The sequence below is a fragment of the Kryptolebias marmoratus genome, linkage group LG5 (assembly GCF_001649575.2).
Source record: "Kryptolebias marmoratus isolate JLee-2015 linkage group LG5, ASM164957v2, whole genome shotgun sequence".
Classification (NCBI taxonomy): Eukaryota; Metazoa; Chordata; class Actinopteri; order Cyprinodontiformes; family Rivulidae; genus Kryptolebias; species Kryptolebias marmoratus.
This window is the reverse complement of record NC_051434.1, coordinates 3,487,304-3,506,025: the sequence shown is the minus strand read 5'-3', so window position 1 is coordinate 3,506,025 and position 18,722 is coordinate 3,487,304. Positions and strand designations below refer to the sequence as shown.

General features: G+C 42.9%; 2 protein-coding genes and 1 long non-coding RNA gene across 5 annotated transcripts in view; all 3 read left to right on the top strand.

The window, feature by feature from the left end:
- Positions 1–312: 312 nt before the first annotated feature.
- LOC108242672 lies at positions 313–11,111 on the top strand. 2 transcript variants are annotated; one of them, XM_017427665.3, is made up of 3 exons: positions 313–672; positions 1,217–1,320; positions 5,347–11,111. In XM_017427665.3, the coding sequence occupies exon 3, from the start codon at positions 5,767–5,769 to the stop codon at positions 9,925–9,927; it is 4,161 nt and encodes a 1,386-aa protein (XP_017283154.1). In that variant the 5' UTR covers positions 313–672; positions 1,217–1,320; positions 5,347–5,766; the 3' UTR covers positions 9,928–11,111. The 2 variants fall into 2 exon arrangements, with proteins under 2 accessions (XP_017283154.1, XP_017283153.1); XM_017427664.3 differs by having other exon boundaries at positions 313–878.
- Positions 11,112–13,388: 2,277 nt separating this feature from the next.
- LOC108242648 lies at positions 13,389–14,698 on the top strand. Its single transcript, XR_005233212.1, has 2 exons — positions 13,389–13,936; positions 14,171–14,698. It is a non-coding gene; the product is annotated as an uncharacterized LOC108242648 (long non-coding RNA).
- Positions 14,699–15,427: 729 nt separating this feature from the next.
- The window catches only part of dbpa (D site albumin promoter binding protein a), a 36,230-nt gene continuing 32,935 nt past the window's right edge, over positions 15,428–18,722 (top strand). The window contains exon 1 of one of the 2 annotated variants that reach the window (XM_017427646.3): positions 15,428–16,507. In XM_017427646.3, the coding sequence (XP_017283135.1) occupies positions 16,312–16,507 (196 nt within the window). In that variant the 5' untranslated portion in view covers positions 15,428–16,311. The remainder of the gene's footprint in view (positions 16,508–18,722) is intronic. The other variant, XM_017427647.3, reaches the window with a different exon arrangement.

Sequence of the window (18,722 nt, the reverse complement as noted above, 5' to 3'; positions counted from 1 at the left end):
CGCAAAAGAGGCATCAGCCACACAAACTTATGCAGGACACACGTACTTACACACACACACGCACCTTGCAATGTTATGCAGCACGCGCCGAAATGACATCTTTAATTGCCTAATTAACATTTTACACTCTCGGTGTGAAAACACACACATGCAGACACACACACACACACACGGGCACGCGGGGGACTTAATGACACACAGTGACAGAATGCACACAATTATCTTTTTTTAATGGAGCGCAAAACGTGTATGCATGAACGCGCACGTCCATTGCACACACACACATGCACACGCGCGCGCGCAGTTTATTTATGCGTGAGCATCGTGCAGGATAGGATGTGTTTCGTGCAGCCGGGGGCCCGGGGGTGTCTGTGAAGACCCCGGCCGGACAGACAAACCTGTCCCTGCCTCTACCCGGAACCATTAGGCAGACAGGAAACTACCATTTTACCGCTAGCTGCCTCGGAGGAGCCGTCGTCTGCTGAGGAGGAGGGACACCTAAACCTGAAACGGGGCGGAAAGCGGGCAGCAGGGGGGAGAAGCTGGGAAAAAATACAAATAATAATAACAATAATACGGAAGAAACCCCAACAAAAGGCTACGTGTTGCTGAAGCTGCAGCACCCCGGAGTCGGACAATGGAGGAGCGGGGAGCAGGCCAGCGGAAAGCGGTGTGAGTGAAAAGCAGCCCTCCTGGGCCGATGGAGATCCAGGCCTTCCACGGTGGTGTTTTTTTCATGGATGGAGGAGAAAAAAGGCCCCGCTGACAGGCAGTAGGGACCGTGCTTCCGGAGCACACCGCCTCCCCCATGTTTTCACGCTTTTACCGCGGTGGTTGTGAGCCGGGTTTGTTTGCACCCACACGTCATATGTTTGGAGGTAAAAACATAAACAAAAAGCTGCTTCCAGCAGGGCTCCTGATGCTAACCTGTTAGCTGCGAAGCTAACAGCTAAGCTGCTAGCATTGCTAGCTTTTGGCTGGGAAACTCTGATACAGCCTTTAGCTTTGAAACCTTTTAGTCATTAGCTGCATTGTAATGTTGCTGTGGGCTGATGTTTAACTCAGAACACGTTATATTTACGATTTAATTTATTTTTAAAGCGTTATAGTAGCTTTTTTTGATAGTTAGCGTTGACTAGCTGTGTGATTGACAGATGCTGTTAGTGTCTTTTGGGCTGTTTGTCTGATCTGATCTGTGATCTGCTTTGATTTTAAGATTGTCAAGCTGAGGTTTTGGTTGTCTGTGGACAAAGTGGACTGTCTCGCCCTCCTGTCCTCCACCTTCAGCCCTGCAGGAGTTTCAGACCTGTGGATCAGCTGGTAAGATGCAAACAGCATCATGTTCTAACCCTAACCCAAGCTGCTCTGTGGTATATTTCACATTAAAAATGTGGACCTAAATAGAGTAAAGCTGACCTTGTGCCTCTTTAAGCTGCATATCCAGTCGTTGCATGGATTTCGCAGAAGAACTGGTGCTTATTCTGCAGCTCAGACGAGATAAAAACACAAGGATGAGGAGATGCACTGTTTTCTCCTCATGTGAGGCAGCTTCGCCTGCTTTTAAAAACACTACTTTATTGTTCGGATACGTCGCTTTAAATGGGGAGAAATGTGGAAGTTGGTTTCACGAGCAAGTCTTGTCATTTAGAGGTTTTATAGATGCTGAAGAGTCCCTGAACACTGTAAAAAAATTGCAGCAATCCCTCTGAGTGCCTTTCATTTGGCACTGAATCTAAGGTTGTTTGTTTGTTTTTTTGGGTTTCATTATTGGTGCTATCATTGATATCTGTCAGCTTTATGATCCTCTGCTTCTGACGTTCCTCAGCTCTCTTCAGCTGCATAAATACCCCAAATTATCTGTATTATAAACACAAAAATGTTGGTTGGCGTCATATTTTTATCTGTAATACTTGTGAAAATAGTGTTAAAATATTTTTCCATAACAGACAGTCTGCACCTAAATGATGTGCACATTTTGATTTTTAAATTTATTTTTTAGATTTTAACTTCAGCTCAGAATTGGCTGCTTTTATTAAAGAAAAGGTTTAGAATTATTTAAAACTTGTTCTGTCTATTCAGCTGTCAGGGGCGTTTGTGTTCAAGATTAGCTTCCTGACAGCCTAAAATATGTTTGTTTATTTCCTTTTCTTCCCCAGAAACGGTTTATTTAAACGTCACGATCCTCTAAAACCCTTACCTTTCAGTTTGTCTTGATAAATAAGTGTTTCAGATCTTCTTTATTTCATCCACTTTCGTCTCTGACTGCTAGACTGATCTGGATCACCGGAGGTAACCAGAGTTAAAGAAATAAATCTTTATACCAGTTTAACGCTTCAGACGGTTTGAAAAGCAGAACTGTCGGAGTACATTTAGCTTCAGAAACAAGGCGGAATAATGCATTGTACATAATACATTTTGGCTTTTTTCCCCAATTCATTGTTGACTTCCAGCTTTAAAATACACTGAAGGTTCATCACCTAATAATGTGAGCCTCTTTAAATAGCAGCTGGCTTTGTGAGTTTGTTATTTTTAATTTTCCTCACAGCCAGAGAGGCAGCTTGAATATATAAAGTTAATCCTAACAAGTTGATTTGGTGTTCAGGAGAAAAAGTGTACAAAACCTGAAAGACTGATGATTTCAGATCTGATCTAAATGAGTTATTTATGAGTCATAAACATCTTTTCAATCGGTGTTTTTTGTTTTTTCTGCATGTGCTGAATGTTGTACGTCAGCCCCAGCAGGTCTATAATCTCACCAGAAAACATATAGAAATGTATTTATATTAAAAATAAGACTGTTCAATATTTATTTTCCAGTACTTTTTATTTTCTGTGGAAGTTTGAATCTGGTGTCTTCTAATCTTCGTCCTGATAGGTTAATTATGTAGATGAGGGCTGACACAATCAGGACAGGAGAAAAACAAACAAACATAAATTAATTATTAGTTTATCAACTTTGAGGAAGCTATTTATCTATAATAAATGTGTTGGTGACAACCTTAAACCTGATGTATTATATTTTCATGCTGGCTGACTTTCACCATCCTCAACACAATATCTTTAAGGTAATCCTTCATATTTATATTTATATAGAACTGATTATGATTTAATTGTCAAAATCAAACTTGGCTAAATCTAGGAGGGAGATGTTCTTTATTTAAAGAGTATTTATAAATAAATGTAGCATCTTTGGATGGTGAATTGTCTGTTTTTGGGCTTTTACAGGAATTAGGCACAACAAAAATCAGTAAATAATATTCCTTAAATTGCTAAACATATAGCTCTATAAGACAAAATATCCTTGGATTTCTGGAAAATCTTTACTTCACAGGGACATTTTCATTTATTTTTCTGTTTGTTTACTCTTTCTTTATTGCTTATCTGCTCTGTTCTTCTGACTGTGGTACCTTTTTGTTTGACTTCTTCTGACGTAACTCTTGTTTTTGATGAAGACTGACAGCAGGTCTTCAAACTTGCTGATTCCAGCATAAAGTTTATGCTGCATTTTCAGAAATTTATCGAATGTAAAATCACTGTGTTGGCACATTGCAAAGCTTTGACTGAACACAGATGTGACGGCACGTAGGAGGAGGTTCTCATGGTGAGGAAGGTCAGAAATAAGAACTGATTGAACTTTCATGTTTTCTTTATGTCATCAATTTAATTTTGTTTGGAACATCTCCAAAGGCTGGTTGATGTGACATAAAATAGTTTTTGGTTGATAATTGTTATGTGTTATGTAAGATTTTATGTGGAATTTGAATCTGAAATATTTTGCAGAAACCTGAGATTAATGTGCTTGTTTTTTGGGGGATTATGTATTCTGTCAAGATGCAAATTGGTTGGTTTATTTATTTTAAAAGGGACATCACAGAATATGCCAGAATTAGCCATGAAGGCTAGTTTTCAGCTGCACACTTGATATTGAAAAATATAAAACTGATTTCTAATCAGCAGCATAAATGACAGAAGAGTGGAGTTCGTCATCAGCAGTGGAGTCTGACGTGTTGAACTGAATTGATTTATTGCTGCATACATACTGACCTACATTTGTACAGAAACATGTTCAACCTCACTGACTGTAAAAACCAAAACTGAGACAGAAAACCAGAAATGGTCTTGAGTGTTGATTCTGTTGAGCAGTTGTTCCCAAACTTTTCAGCTTCCGACCCATAAAATAACAGTGATAAACGTGTATGACCCCATCTGTTGGATGTTTAATGTTTTATCCAAACGTGCTCATGATACGAATAAATAAGGGCATAATGACAACACAAACAGTCTTAGCATCCATTTGCTATTTTTTAAATCATTAAATGACTTGTATTTCAATTCTCTGTAACAATTATGGTGTAAATATATAATAAAAAACTGGGTTTTTAATTGTAGGTTGATATCTGGAGATTATCTAAGGACCCTGCTTGGTGTTGGGTGACCCACATTGGGGTCCCGACCCCAACTTTGGGAATCATTGCTCTAGAGTTTGTTGTCCTTTTTGCATTGTATCCACTGAAGGACCTTCGGTAATTTATATTATTCTTTTTAATAATTAAATCCAGCAGTTGGTGGTGTTTGCTGGCAGCAGCTGGTTTACACAGGAAGAGTTGAACGATTTATGAGGCGTTTGTTGCCATCAGTCACTTTTCCTTTCATTTAAAACCATCTGACACATTCACTAGTGTTTTTAAAAGTGAATTTTCCATTTGGTTATAGATCATATCTCATCCTGTGCTGTCCAAATCAAATCAGAATCTAGGAAATGTTTTGTAAAGATACTTCCTTGTCAGCGACAACAATCCCAAACCATGCTGCCTAAAACAACTCTGACCGGGTCGGGTCTCAACCCAGAACTTTCAGAGGTGTTTGGAAGGACGGTAACAAAACATTCATCCCACGAGAACACGATAATGGAGTCACAAGAACAAGACTAGTTAGAATTTTGACAATATTTTTAGAAAAATGTCAAACATGAAATATCCAGAGGGAAAAAAACTCAACTAACCAACATCTCTCCTGTCTGATTTCTCATTTTTTCACTTTTCAGACCCTGGAATGGTGCTTAAACTTTACATGGCCTTCTTACTTTTCTATAAAGCTTGTTTGCATGAAGCTTTATTTGCGAAATGTAGCTTTATACACGCCATCAACAGGACTGGGAACATAAGAGAGAATAACATAAACATCTCTGTTTACTGGTCTGAAGTTTTATTTAACGCAGTAAATTTAACTTGTTTATAAGAGGTTTTATATCGAGACTTTTAGGCAACAAATGTAATGTATTTTTGGTGGGGTTTTATTAGTGGTTTTGTTCTTTGACACTAATAGCATTGTGTCTTTCTTTTCCAGGCTCCTCAGAGAACTCCACGTCGAGACAGAAATCTGCTGAAGAAATGCTTCATCTTCCACTGAAATAACAGACTCTCCGCTTTGTGGGACTGCTTGGCCCGATTTTAAAATCAGCTGATGGATATGAAACACTTTAAAGCAACACTACAAACTCTGTTTTTTAATATAATTTAGTATATTTCTTATTTATGACCCGTTTTATAACATCCCACTTGAAGCACTTGAAGGCTTCAGTCCTGGATGAAGAGTAAACACATTAGTTGTACATTAATGTGAGGAAAACAAGCATCAACTTCTGGTGGATTAAAGTGTCTTTTTAAAGTTGAGGTTGAGACGGAAAATCGGACCTTTTAAGGCGAAGGAGAGCTCCCTGCTGTTTGTAGTGACTTTATGCACGGGGTAGGCCTGCTGTTTTAGGAGATGTTCCAGTTCAGCAAGTACCCCATGGACATTCTGGAGATGCTAAGTGGACACCAAGCCCACCAGTTCAAGGGGCTTGGGTTAGATCGACAGCTCAGCCACCAACAGCAGGTCCAACTGCAGCACCAGCAGCAGCTCCAGCAGCAGCACCAACCCTCTGCTGAGGCTTCTGGGAGCTTGCTGTCTGGACTCGGGCTGGGATCTCTTCAGAGTTCTCGGAGCAATGCCTTTGCTGATTCTTCCTCGTTATTTGCCAAAATGGCTGCCCCTCCCCCGTCCATCTCCCACCAGAGCCAGTCGTCGTCCTCGTCCCACAGCTCCAGGAAGTCCAGTAAGATTAGCAGCAGTAGCAGCAGCGGCAGTGGGAGTTCGACATCGGGGTATCCCCAGTTTCTACGACCGTTTCACCCAGCCGAGGCCGCGCTGGCTCAGGAGCAGCTCCACTCTGGGATGGGACGTTTTGACTTCAGCGGAAGCAGCAGTGGAGGAAGTGCTGGGGTGATTGGGGTCACACCTGCACCCCCTCCTCCTCTCCATCCAGGTCTGTCTGTACCTCAACCCTCCCCTGGGCCCTCTTCCTCTTCGCCATCTCCCTCCACCTCTGTTTCGGCGTCCAGCAACCCCTCCAGCAGCACTGCAGTCCCGTTAGTCGGCCAGTCCGACCCACGCAGCCTCCACCAGCAGTTCAGCTGCATGCTTGCTGCCAACCAGTACTTCCTGTCTGGTGTTCCCACCAACAGCAGCCTGGAGCAGTTCCTTGTTCAGCAGGGCACCCACAACCACCTGGGCTTAGGTCTCAGCCAGGGTGCCACCGAGTCCAACTCAGCCCTGGCTCCTCCCCCCTCCCTCCACTCCTCCCACAGCCATAGCCACAGCACTCCACAGCCTCAACAGCAACAACAGCAGCTAACCCCTCATGCCTTATCTCACCCACACAGCCACACTCACCACCCACATCCCCTCCACCCAGCCCCCCAGCCTGCCCCACTGAGTAGCTTTGATTTCCAAGGCATTCCGGTGCTCTCCTCGAACCAGATAGCATCATTAATGCAGCAAGAGGCAGGCATTCCCCTCCCCCTGCCCCTTCACCTGTCGCTGTCTAAAGACGACACGACAAAGTCTGGAGACAGCTCTGCAGCGGCTTCAAGTGGGGGAAGCAGGAGAAAGAAAGCGATGGCTGGCTACCTGCCCCAGAGGAAAACGGACAGCACCAACAACAACAACAACAACAATCCCAGCAGTCATAGCCACAGCAGCAGCAGCAGCGTTAGTAACTGCCACAACAGCAGCTCGAGTGGGCACAGCCAGAGCTCCTCTTCAGGCCTCGTGGGAGGAGGATCTGGGGGAGTTGGGCTAAGTGGCATCGGAAGTGAAACACAGCACTCCTCTTTGCTCTCATCTTCCTCCCAGCAGCAGCAGCAGCAGCCATCTTCCACTGTCTCCTCATCTTCATCTGCCCCCACATCCTCCAACTCCTCTTCTGTGCTTGTAACCAATGGTAACCAACAACTGTCCAAATCCCAAGAAAATCACAACAGCAGCTCTTCTAGGCAGCCGGAGCCAGAACCCCTGTACCACTGTGGTGAATGTGGTAAAACCTTCACTCACCTCTCCAGCCTTCGGAGGCATCTTCGCAGCCACGGCTTGACTCCAGAATGCCAGAGCAGGAAGTCAGACTGTAACTCTCCCAGTCCAGAGAGAATTTTCTGCTGCGGTGAGTGTGGGAAGAGATTTAAAAAGAGAGGTCACCTCATCCAGCACAGTGTCACCCACTCAGAAAACCGGCCTTTTGTCTGCAGCATCTGCCAGAAGTCCTTTAACCGTCGAGAATCTCTCACGAGACATGAGAAGATTCATGATGAGAAGCCCTTTCGCTGCCCGGCTTGTGGGCGTTGTTTCCGTGAGAGCACTTCACTTCTTAACCATGCTGCTTCGGGTGCTTGTGGCAAACCTCCTCGCAGTTCTAAAAACCGGACAGGCGGTGGAGGGAACACAAGATCGGTCCCAAGCAGCAGTAAAATGGGAAATAACGGCAATGGAGTAGGAATTTCAAATGATGGTGGAGGGATGGCTGAAGACAAGTATTCAACAGATTTCTCCAGAAATCGATACCAGACCCAGACGCCCTACAGCAGTGGGGTCGATGACTACAGACGCTCTCAAACTTCAACGCTTTACTCCTCAGAAACTACATTAGGCAATGAAATGACCAGCCAAACTCTCCGTAAGGCCCCTTTAGCCCCAACTCTTCATCCCCATCCTCAAAGTCAGCAGCAGCAGCAGCAGCAGCAGCAGCAGCAGCATCACCACCATCAGCAGCAGCAGCAACAGCAGCCCCACCTTCCACTGTCCTCCCTATTGGATGATTCAGAGGATGAGGTCACCAGCAGCGCGATGTCAGCTATCGCCGCCGCTGCTGCAGCCTCCTGTGATATAAACGCAGAGAGCCGCGAAGGAGAAAGAAGGGACATCATTGGAGGTCTGCTGGGGGGGTTGGGGTTTGGTAACTTAGGTGGACCGTCATCGACATCCAGCCTAAACGGTTCCACCTTTCCTTTAACCCACCCCAGCTTACCCCAGGCGAAGCCCCGGAGGCCGCGGAAGCCCAGAGAGAAAAGGGACCCAAACACCATCGTGAGGAGGAGGCGGAGCCCGGCTCCTCCGGGGGACGGCTCTGAGAGGCCGTACGGGTGTCAGATTTGTGGCAAACGCTTCAGACGGGCAGAAACTCTGCGGCGCCACAACCGCGTTCACACGGGGGAGAAACCGCACGGCTGCGAGGTGTGCGGCAAAATGTTCCGTGAGCCCTTCCACCTCACCAAGCACCTGACCGTGCACTCGGGTCAAAAGAACTACAAATGCAATCTGTGTGGAAAGATGTTTGCTTACGCACAGAGTCTTGTTAGACACGGGAAGCTGCACAGGAAGGGTGAAATCGACAACCAGGGCAGGAGAATAAAAGGTGCTGCCGCCGCCATCAATCAAGTTGCCAATTCGAGGAACTCTGACTACTTCTCATCGTGTTCCCAAGAAGAGAAGTCTCCAACATCTGGCACCCCCTCTCAGAGGCTCTACACCTGCACAGTGTGCTGGAAGTCGTTCCGCCACTATTTCCATCTGACAGCGCATCAACAGACTGTCCACGGCGGGGGGGTGGGGCTTGAGAAGTCCTATCGCTGTGAGGTATGTGGCAAAGCCTTCGCCTACTCCAACAGTTTAGTGCGGCACAAGTTATCTCAGCACGGCATCGACCGCAGCGGTCAGCGCGTCAACCAGTCCCAGCCCTCCGGATACTCGCCTCTCTTTTATGACTCCAGCTCCGGTTCCAGCTATCCTGGGTCGTCCCTCATGCAGCCGGGGGTCACAGAGCAGCAGCAGCAACCGCAGCAGCAGCAACAACCACAACAGCAACAACAACAGCAGCAGCAGCAACAAATACAGCACCCTTTTCACTACCGTGCAAAAAACTTCCAAAAGCGGCACGGTCAGACAAGAAAGCACAGAAAGAAAAAACGACGAATCGTGATCCACAGCATCATGAGAGACGGGAAGCTGGTGGGGGTCCCGTTGAGTAAAGACACTCGCAGGAAGCTGATGATTCTGAAGAGGAGGAGGGGCAAACTGCAGGCGCAATTCAACAGGAAAAAGCTCCTGGCCCAGTTGAGAAAAAAGGGTTGTGTGATGAAAGTGAAATCATGGTGTGGGGGAGCTGTTCGGGTTACAGGACTCACCTGTATGGATGTCCCCCTCAAGCGCTTCCCCTGTCCCATCTGTCCCAGTACTACGTATGCCAAACAGGGCTCGCTGCTGGTGCACCACGCCGTCAGGCATCCACCCAGAAACTCAGGCCGCCACGCCCGTCTGAGGTGCCAAGTGTGCGGGAGACGGACCTCCTCGTTACACAAAGCCTTGAAGCACAGGGGCCAGCATCTGAAACAAGCCTCGTTCCAATGCCACAAATGCCACCACCGGTTCTGGAACCCCCGCCTCCTGGCCCGCCACAAGTTCTCCTGCAGGGGGGCGACCGCCGGCGGCGCGGGAGAAACCTGGGAACTGACAAAGATCAGGTCACCGGCTCACGAGCATTCACCAGTCCAGATGACAATTCCAGTTCTGGTCCAGCCTGAAAGATCAACAGTTCTGACTGAGTACAGTCAGTGAGACACAAACTGCTTTTTTAATGTTTGGTTTGTTTTTTAAAAGACTAGATTTTTTTTTTATTTTTAATAAATAATCCAAGATGCAAACAAGAACTAACAAGTTTAAAAAAAAGGTGGGAGAATGGGGAGGATTTAGTTCAACTATGAAAACCTCCTCACCCCCCCTCACCCCTCTGGACGAACCTGTATGCAGTCCAGATGTTCGACAGCTGAGGCGGTCGGTAAAATGGCATCGTGGACTTCTAAAGGCCTAAAGTTAAAACCACCCGAAGCATCTGTCTTCTTCCCTGAAGGTGAATAAAGTCGAGTTGATGATTTCAGTAGGATCCGTTTGAAAAACTGCCCACCGGCTTTCCGTTCTGTCATCGTTTTAATGTTGAAGTTTCTCATTTGCTGTGTTTGAACATCCAAAAGAAGTGAGGTACCTCAGTTTGTTCCCATTATTTACACTTAAACAGTATAGTCCCTGTCTGTTGCTCTGTGTTTATCTTTGGGGAAAAACTCGCTTTATATCCCAGCGTGACATTTGCCCTTGAAATAAATTATTCTCTAGAGGAAGTAAATCCAGATTCGACTCCAAGTAGTTTCTGAAAAACGGCCTTTGGCACAAGAAGCCATTTATTTATCACAGGATGCCATGCTGCTTTCTGTACTGAGATGATTATAAAGGAGTTTTTTTTTTGTTAATGTACACTATTTTTATGTTTAAAGAAGTGTGGCTGAAGCGTGAACATGACTCAAACTGTTAAACTGTTCAGGATTTGAAAAGGACGACAGAAATAAAGTGTACTGTACAATTTAATATTTTATCATATGCTATTTTCCAGTTGTTATTTTTTACTCCAAGTATTACTTTTGTCATTGTTGGTATTGTATTGGTGGGAGGGGACAAAGTGGAACTTTGTAAAGCAGCGGGATGAGTTTATGTATCCGTGTGATCATTTCCTCCCCTTCCTGAGCCCCGTTTACCTGCTCCCTCATCGCCACACTTATGTCCCAATTTTGTAACAGAAGCGTGTTCACATAGTTCCTATTTAGGTCCTGTCCAGATGTGCTACTTCCTTTCTTTTTTTTTTTTTTTTACTTTTTTCTGTAAAACTAAAACATGTAAAATTATTACTAAATTACTATCATCTTTTATAAAGTGAGTTGTTGAAAACCCTCAAATAAAAATCTGAAATGTTACTTTCACTTTTTTTATTTAAACTGTTTTAATGAGTAGAATAAACTTCATCATTATGCCTCTTTTTTTGGTAGATGAGGGATGTTTAAACTTGCTTTATATTTGAAAACAGTCAGTGATTTATGTAGATTTGAACAGGTTTAAAATTGCAAATCTGTAGAAAAAAAAACGTTTGCAAAAAGAAAAGTCCTTGTTTGTAATCTGCAAATTTAACTGATCATGTGAGCCTAATCTGCTCATTCTAAGATGGACATTATATGTATCTTAGCACTAAAACATAATTATATTTCTAATAGAAAATAACTGAAAGGCATGGAGGAAAGATTTGAACAACTTTGAAGTCCCGTCGCTGCCGGAGGTGGAAGTTAATCAGGAACAATAATTTTAAATACTAAAATGCGCATCATGATGGGTTATTTTAGAAATCTCTTCAGGTTTTTGGTGTTTCCATTACAAAAATAAAAGAAGGTAAAAAGCATCATGGAGAAATTCTGATTTTAGTTGCTCAGATTTTGTGATACCTATCGAAACAAACAAAAACAAAAAAATCATCTTGCATTTAGCAATAAATAAAAAGTCTCAGATTTTAGCAACAAACACAAAATGTGCATTTTTCTGGTTACAAGAAGAAAATGCATTACATCTGAGGGATAAATGAGTTGTGAAATAGCATCAGGCTGATTTTTTAATGGTTTTTTTGTGTAAAAAAGTTATTAAAAGAGAAAACAATGATCACAGAAACACAGGAATGACACCAAATTGAAGAAATTAGTAAAATTACACTTTGGTTGAATGTATTTATTTTTAAGCAACACATCTGCAGTCTTCCATCACTTAAAGTACCAAACAAAGCTTTTATCTCAGCTCCAATATGTTCCAGTATTCAAATTTGCATTACCCACAACCAGCCACTAGATGGAGCCATTCACACATTAAATAATGGCTGAGAGCAGAGAGCCAAGAGGAAGAGCAGGGAGAACATTTTCTATTAAAACTTAAATGAAACATTATTGTATTCAAGCTGTTTCACACTCTTTTCTGCCAACATGAACACTGTTTGTGTGAGGGAAGCTGGTTGTTTCCCCCTCTCCTTGTGTGGTGGAGGTGCACGAGCGCTGACACTCAGAACTTTTCTAGGAACTGTCAGCCACAGAGCAGCTGCTGCTGATTTATGTGGCTGTCAGATTAGTATCCACTGGAAACACAAGATATGGGATTTAAAAGTGTGATTTAGCCTGTAGTTTATTTTAAGATGTTGTTGGACTCAGGCTGGTCATGTTATCTTTTTCTCTGTTTATTTACACAGTCACACAGTAAGACATTTAGGGCTTTTATTACAAAAATACATGGTATTTAGACTAATCTAATTAGTTTTTATAACAAAACAGTGCATTTTACTGTACTGCTTATCATGAAAAGGCCCAAATAGAGTCTAAAAAAGAAACAAACTACCTTCATAACATTTCATGACACGATTCATAGTAAACAAACTATTATTCTAAACAAACCTATTTGCTTTAATACCAGAATTTGTGTTGCAAAATAATTCAAAAGTCTGTGCATTATTGGTATAAGCTCTCATATGAAATATAATCTTAAAATGACACCCCCTGAAGACAATATTAGACCATTATAACAGCACACCGTATCAGCAGTTTACAGCATTTGTTAATAAATATAGCATGTGCAGAGGAAAACAAAAAACATACAGTCATGGTGAAGTTATATTAAAAATATGAGGAGAAATGCAACTTAAAGCTTAATGCAAAAAGGCAGTGGGGTAATAAACATGACAAAACTAGAATAAAAATTATAAATAAATAAATGTCTGATTAATATATATACTGTCATAAACTATCAATAGAAAAGCAATATGTTAGATTGTATGCTCTATAAACTTTACATTCTTGTGTAAAGTTATATTTGACATTTTATTTACTCTTTAAAGAAGCATGTAAACGATTTATTCTTCTCTTTACTTATAAATACATTGATTTGTTTGTTTTATAATTAAATTTAAATGAGTTTTGTGGTGCAGTTTCAGCCATAATGATCTTTAATTGATCCTCCAGAAAGGAAACTCTTAAAACCTCCCGGCGGTCACGCGGCTGTAGCATGGGGAAGCCTGTGGGCGGAGACTCTGACCTATTTTTAGCCAATGAGAGGCCGAGGCTGGCAAGCGAGTGACCCAGATTCGACCAATCGCGGCGCGGTACAGTCGCCGATAGGCAACAGCCGGCGCGTGCGGGGAACACGTGATTCTTCGGAGTTTAGAGAGCGCGAGCGAGCGGCTGGCAGCAACAGTCGGACCAACGGTCATTTTTCTGGGATTTAAACGCTTTTTTCCTGCAGTTATTTTAAAACTTTACGGTTTTTTAGTTTTAAAAACATCAACATGTTCCACAAACATGACATTATTTCAGTTTATCGGAGATTATTCTGGATTTGTGATGAGGACTTTAAAGTCACGTGAGCTCCTGCTGTTCCTGTTCGTGTGACGTTTGGGTGCAGATTTAAAAAAAAAAGAAAAGAAACGGACGCACCCGCGCGACTTGTGACTCTGCATGTCATTAAATTTACTGCCAGTCACCGGGTTTTTGTGTTTACATGACAGCGTGAGAAAAGAGGAGAGGGGCGGAGAGCTTTCGCTCTCCATCCAGGAAGAGGATCAGCTCGAGGGGCGACGCGATTCGGTCCGGAACAGTACCAGCGGAGGCCCCTGATTGGCTGGACCTGCGGGGAGGCGCCATATTTTATGTTAATCGTGCTACATTCAGGGACAGCTCGGAAAATTGAAGGCAAACACCTGTGCAGGACTTCAGTAATGGTGATTATAAATAATGCAGCAAAATGTCTTTAACTCTTCTAACAGTTTCAGCCCATAATGGGGGAGTTTAATCCAGATATTGGGAAATGAAGACACGAAGAACAAAAACGGAAAATCATGTGCCTGAATTAACAATTTAAGAGCAAATTTATGATGATTTTTGACTGCATGTGTTTGTCACAGAGCTGGAAACACAGACGTGACTCAAGCTTTCTCTTGTTTTTTATTTTACAGATTCAGCTTTGTTTACATTGAGTGTGGACCCGCATTTCAGAAATTTATATCAAGGAAAACTACTGGAGTAAATTCTTCCAAACTGCACCATTTGGTGTAGTTCAGGAGAACCTTTTTTATCTTGGATTTTATAATTTGCAATAAGTACCTTTAACATTTGCCATACGCTGCCTTTACGTGCGATCGTTCTGGTCATCATCAATACAAGTCAAGTCAATTTATTTTTACATCACTTTTCAGCCACAAGGCGATACAAAGTGCTTTACAACATGTTAACACAAAAATACAAAGTCTAAACACACAACAATATCTAAGACACTACGTAAGACACATATGAGCTAAAAACTAAACAAAACGTAAGGTACTTTAAGGCTGACTAAGAGTTAAAAACCTTTTAATAAAAGGCCAACATGATAAGAGCTCGTCTAAATGATGTCATAAAAGCTAAGACAAATATATAAGAGATTTAACATTGATAAATAAATTATAGGAAAGATAAGTGAAAAACACAAGATACTAAGTAAAAAATATAAATATAAATACTATAAAAACAAACAACTATAAACATTAAATGAATAAACAAATAATACATATAAATAAATAAAGATACAATTAAAAAAGTGAATAAATGTCTCACATCTCACTTTTATTTCCTTTTTAATTCTTTATGACTTTCCATTCTTTAAATGTTCATTCTGAGAGCAGACTTCTAAAGGTTCTTCAGGTTCTTTTGAACATTTTTCTTCTTCATATTATTTAACATCCAGATGAACTGTGAACTCTGAACGATCAACTCTGGCTTCACTTGTGTAATAAAATATGACCGAAGGACTCTGAGCTTCCTCAGTCTGCAGAGAGGAAAGATAGCTCGACATCCATGATATCATCTGCTCCATAAGTTAGGAAAATTTACAACAAATTTATGATGAGGTCAGAGAAAACAAAATGAGACCACAGGTGGAACAAACAGGTAAGTTTGAGTTTGATGCAGAACAGGTGCGACAGTCAGAAAAGATGGAAAACAAAGGAGAGACATTCAGGGGTTAAAACAAAATGTTCCTCCTCCTCCTCTCCGCCTTCCTTTTCACGGCTGTGACCAAATAAATCCGTGTTCAGGTGCCAAACAGGCTGAGAACTCATGTTTCCGGCCGTTTCCGCGTACCGTGAAAGCACCCCGCCGAGTGAGAGGAGGAGAAGTGGGCGTGGCCATGGGCAAGTGGGCGTGGCCGGACTATGCAAACGATCCACTCCCCCGAGCGCCTTTCCCCCGTGAGCGGTGACGTGACGCGAGCGGCCCGTGTTGGTTCCAGCTGACAGGCGGAGGGAGAAAGACGAGAAAAATGCGCGAGTGTGTGAGTGCGCGCGCGCGACAGTGCGTGACTGCAAGAAAGGGAGGGAGCGCGAGAGAGGGAGGAAAATAGGAGCCATCATCTGCGGGATTTTATTATTTTTTGAGGGGGGATTCTTTATTTCTTTCATCTGATATAATTTGGCTCATTTTTACGCGCAGCCTTGTTTTTCGGAGCGTTTTTCTCCCTCCGTCTTGGAGACTTCCCACCGCCGCGTTCCAGCTCTGCTGCTTCTGATCATCATTCCCTTCTCCCTGCACCGATCAGCGCTTTCATTTTTTATTTTATTTTATTTTTTACTGTCATCGTTGGGTTTGTCGCTCCCTCCGGAGGGGGAAATTGTCGATCCACCGAGCGCCGGACCGGACCCAGCACCATTCCATGTCCACGAGCCCAAAGGAGAGGACTTGGACCGGTTCTTATGTCCTCATCTATCCGTTTAAATAGTTTGTTCGGAGAGAGTAGCGGAGACAGCAACTCCTGAAGGCTCAGACTGCCCGAGAGGATGAATTAAAGCTGCTCAACATGCAGCCAGTTTGGAGATAAATCCCCCCCTTTTTGGTTCATTTTATTCCATTTGATTTTTTTTGCACATTTTTATGCATGGGACGAGCGGAAGGCAGGGTTTCTGGTGGAGATCTCGCGCGCACACACGCCTCACCTGTCCGCGCACCTTTTGACGGCGCGCTCGTCAGTTGTCACTAAGTGGATTATTTGATCTCGAGCGCACACTCGGCAGGTTTTTTTTTACCCTACCCTCACCTATTACCCCCTCTTACTCCCCTGGAAGGTATGTCCAGGTCTCTCACCCAGCTCCTGCCGCCCGATATCCCCGCGGGGGCCACGAGCCCGCAGTTCGGGGCCAGCAGCCCGGCTGGAAGTGTCCCTCAGGGTGGACACCTGACCTCCATGACCAACCTGAAGTCCCTGCTCCAGGTGCCAATCAAGGCCGACCAGAGAGCTACCAAGGACTGTTCCGAGATGAAGGGTGAGTGAGCGCACGTGCTCATGTGTGCGCGTGTGACAGTTTGGGGGGAAGGGGGGGGGGGTGATCTTATAGGCTTGAATTGTCTTGAAGGGAAACACCTCAATCAGCCAATCAGTGCTGGGATTTCACTCAGACATAAACTTTTAATGCACAGTGAGTTTGTTTACAACACATCCCGCTGCTAAGGGTTAAAAAACAAATCCACATCAAGTTCAATAAAGCTCAACAAGAACACATTTATTCTGAACAGACAGCTTTAAGACACAAAATGGACTAAAAGAAAGTTTCAGAGGGGAGAAATTTGCTGCTTTTCTTTCTTAAATCAAACATTACAGCAGAATTTATGTGATTAAACACAGTGATTGAGCTGACTGTATATATATATATATATATATATATATATATATATATATATATATATATATATATATATATAATCACCTGTTTGAGTCCTGATCTGAAGTGCACACAGACATTAATCATTGCCACAAATCTCTCCCAGAAACCTTCTAAAGATTATTCATGTGTGTGTGTGTGTGTGCATGTGACTGAGTGGGTATGTGTGATTGTAAAATACAGAGGAGCTGCTTACCCAACACACTCACATGCACACTGTTTTCACTCCAGCACTCCTTCTGGCCTGCTGGATTTTTATTTTTTTGGACATTTTTCTTTTGTGCTTGATGGTGAAAAGCATTCATAGAAGAAAAGGAAAAAGAGAGAATGTAAAACATATAGATTTAAAAAACAATCTAGTGTGAGTATCATTAAAATCCAACCAAAGCAACATTTTTTATGTTATATCTGATTCAGTCCACTGTTTTAATCGAAGGACTGAATTGTTTCCCCATCCACCAGCTGCCATGACAAATATTAACCAGACTGCCTCTTCTTCCTCTCTGGCTGTAGGGATGTCATAACTCCTAGTCAGCTGCTGACACACACACACACACACACACACACACACACACACACAGCTGATCAGCTGATTTGGCTGGTTTGCAAGGACGCCACACTAATTTACATTGATTTTATTGAGCATTGTTCCTACTTTATCAAACATTTAGACTCTAATTTTAATTAGAAAAAAGAAGTAATTGTATTTAATGTACAGACACATAAACTGTCTTTACAGGAGTGAGAGCCTTTGGGAGATTAGTTCTCTCAAGTATAGAAAGAACTGAACACAGATAGAAAACAAACAAAAGAACTGCTCTGTCCAGACTTTACTGCTGGTTGGTGACCCCTGGTGGTCTTTTTGTGGAACTGCAACTTAATCCTCCAGATGAGTGGTCTTCAATGAAAATTCAGTCTGCCTAGTTTCTCTTTTTTTCTTGCAAAGGTTCAGAACATTATTATTTAAATGATCTTAGAGGCAGCCACGCTGGTTTAGTTTTCTTGTCCATAAGCTTGAACCTACATCAATGGTGCCGGCAGCTTCTCTCTGGTAAAAAAACAACAACAACAAAACAAACAAACAAAAAAAAGCTGGGCTTGGCTAGATATGGGGATTACTGTAAATGCTAGAATATGGTGCCTCCTAATATGAAGTACCATAAATGCAGGAAAAGTTGCCCTTCTTAAAAAAATAAAAAATACTGTAAAAGCAGAAACAGCTGCGGCTCCTACAATGAATTACCATAAATTATAGAAAAGCAGCACTACTTAAATTTAATTACTATAAGAGTGGGGAAAGCTGTGCTGTCTAAAATGAATTACTGTAATTCTAAAAACAACAACTACAGAAATCTAGATTTTCATTCCATCCATACATCCATCTTTTTTTTTTTGCCGGCTGTTCCTTTCCGGGTCTCCAGCAGTCACTATGTGAGAGACAAGTCCATCACAGGGACACACATAGAGACAAATAAGACAATTATTCACACTCTCACTCACATTTATGGATAATTTAGAGTCACTTAACCTGCGTGTTTTTGGCGACAGCTCTAACAACTAAGCCGCCGTTCTGCTCAAATAATTTAATTTACCAATTAATCTGGGTCCTCATAAGGCTTCTTTTGCTCCAGATCTGGACCGCGTTCCACCATTTTGGGACCCCTATTTTAGATTTTTTTTCCATCCATCCATCCATCCATTCTCTTCCGCTTATCCGGGGTCGGGTCGCGGGGGCAGCAGCCTAAGCAGGGAGACCCAGACTTCCCTCTCCCCAGCCACTTGGACCAGCTCCTCCGGGGGAATCCCAAGGCGTTCCCAG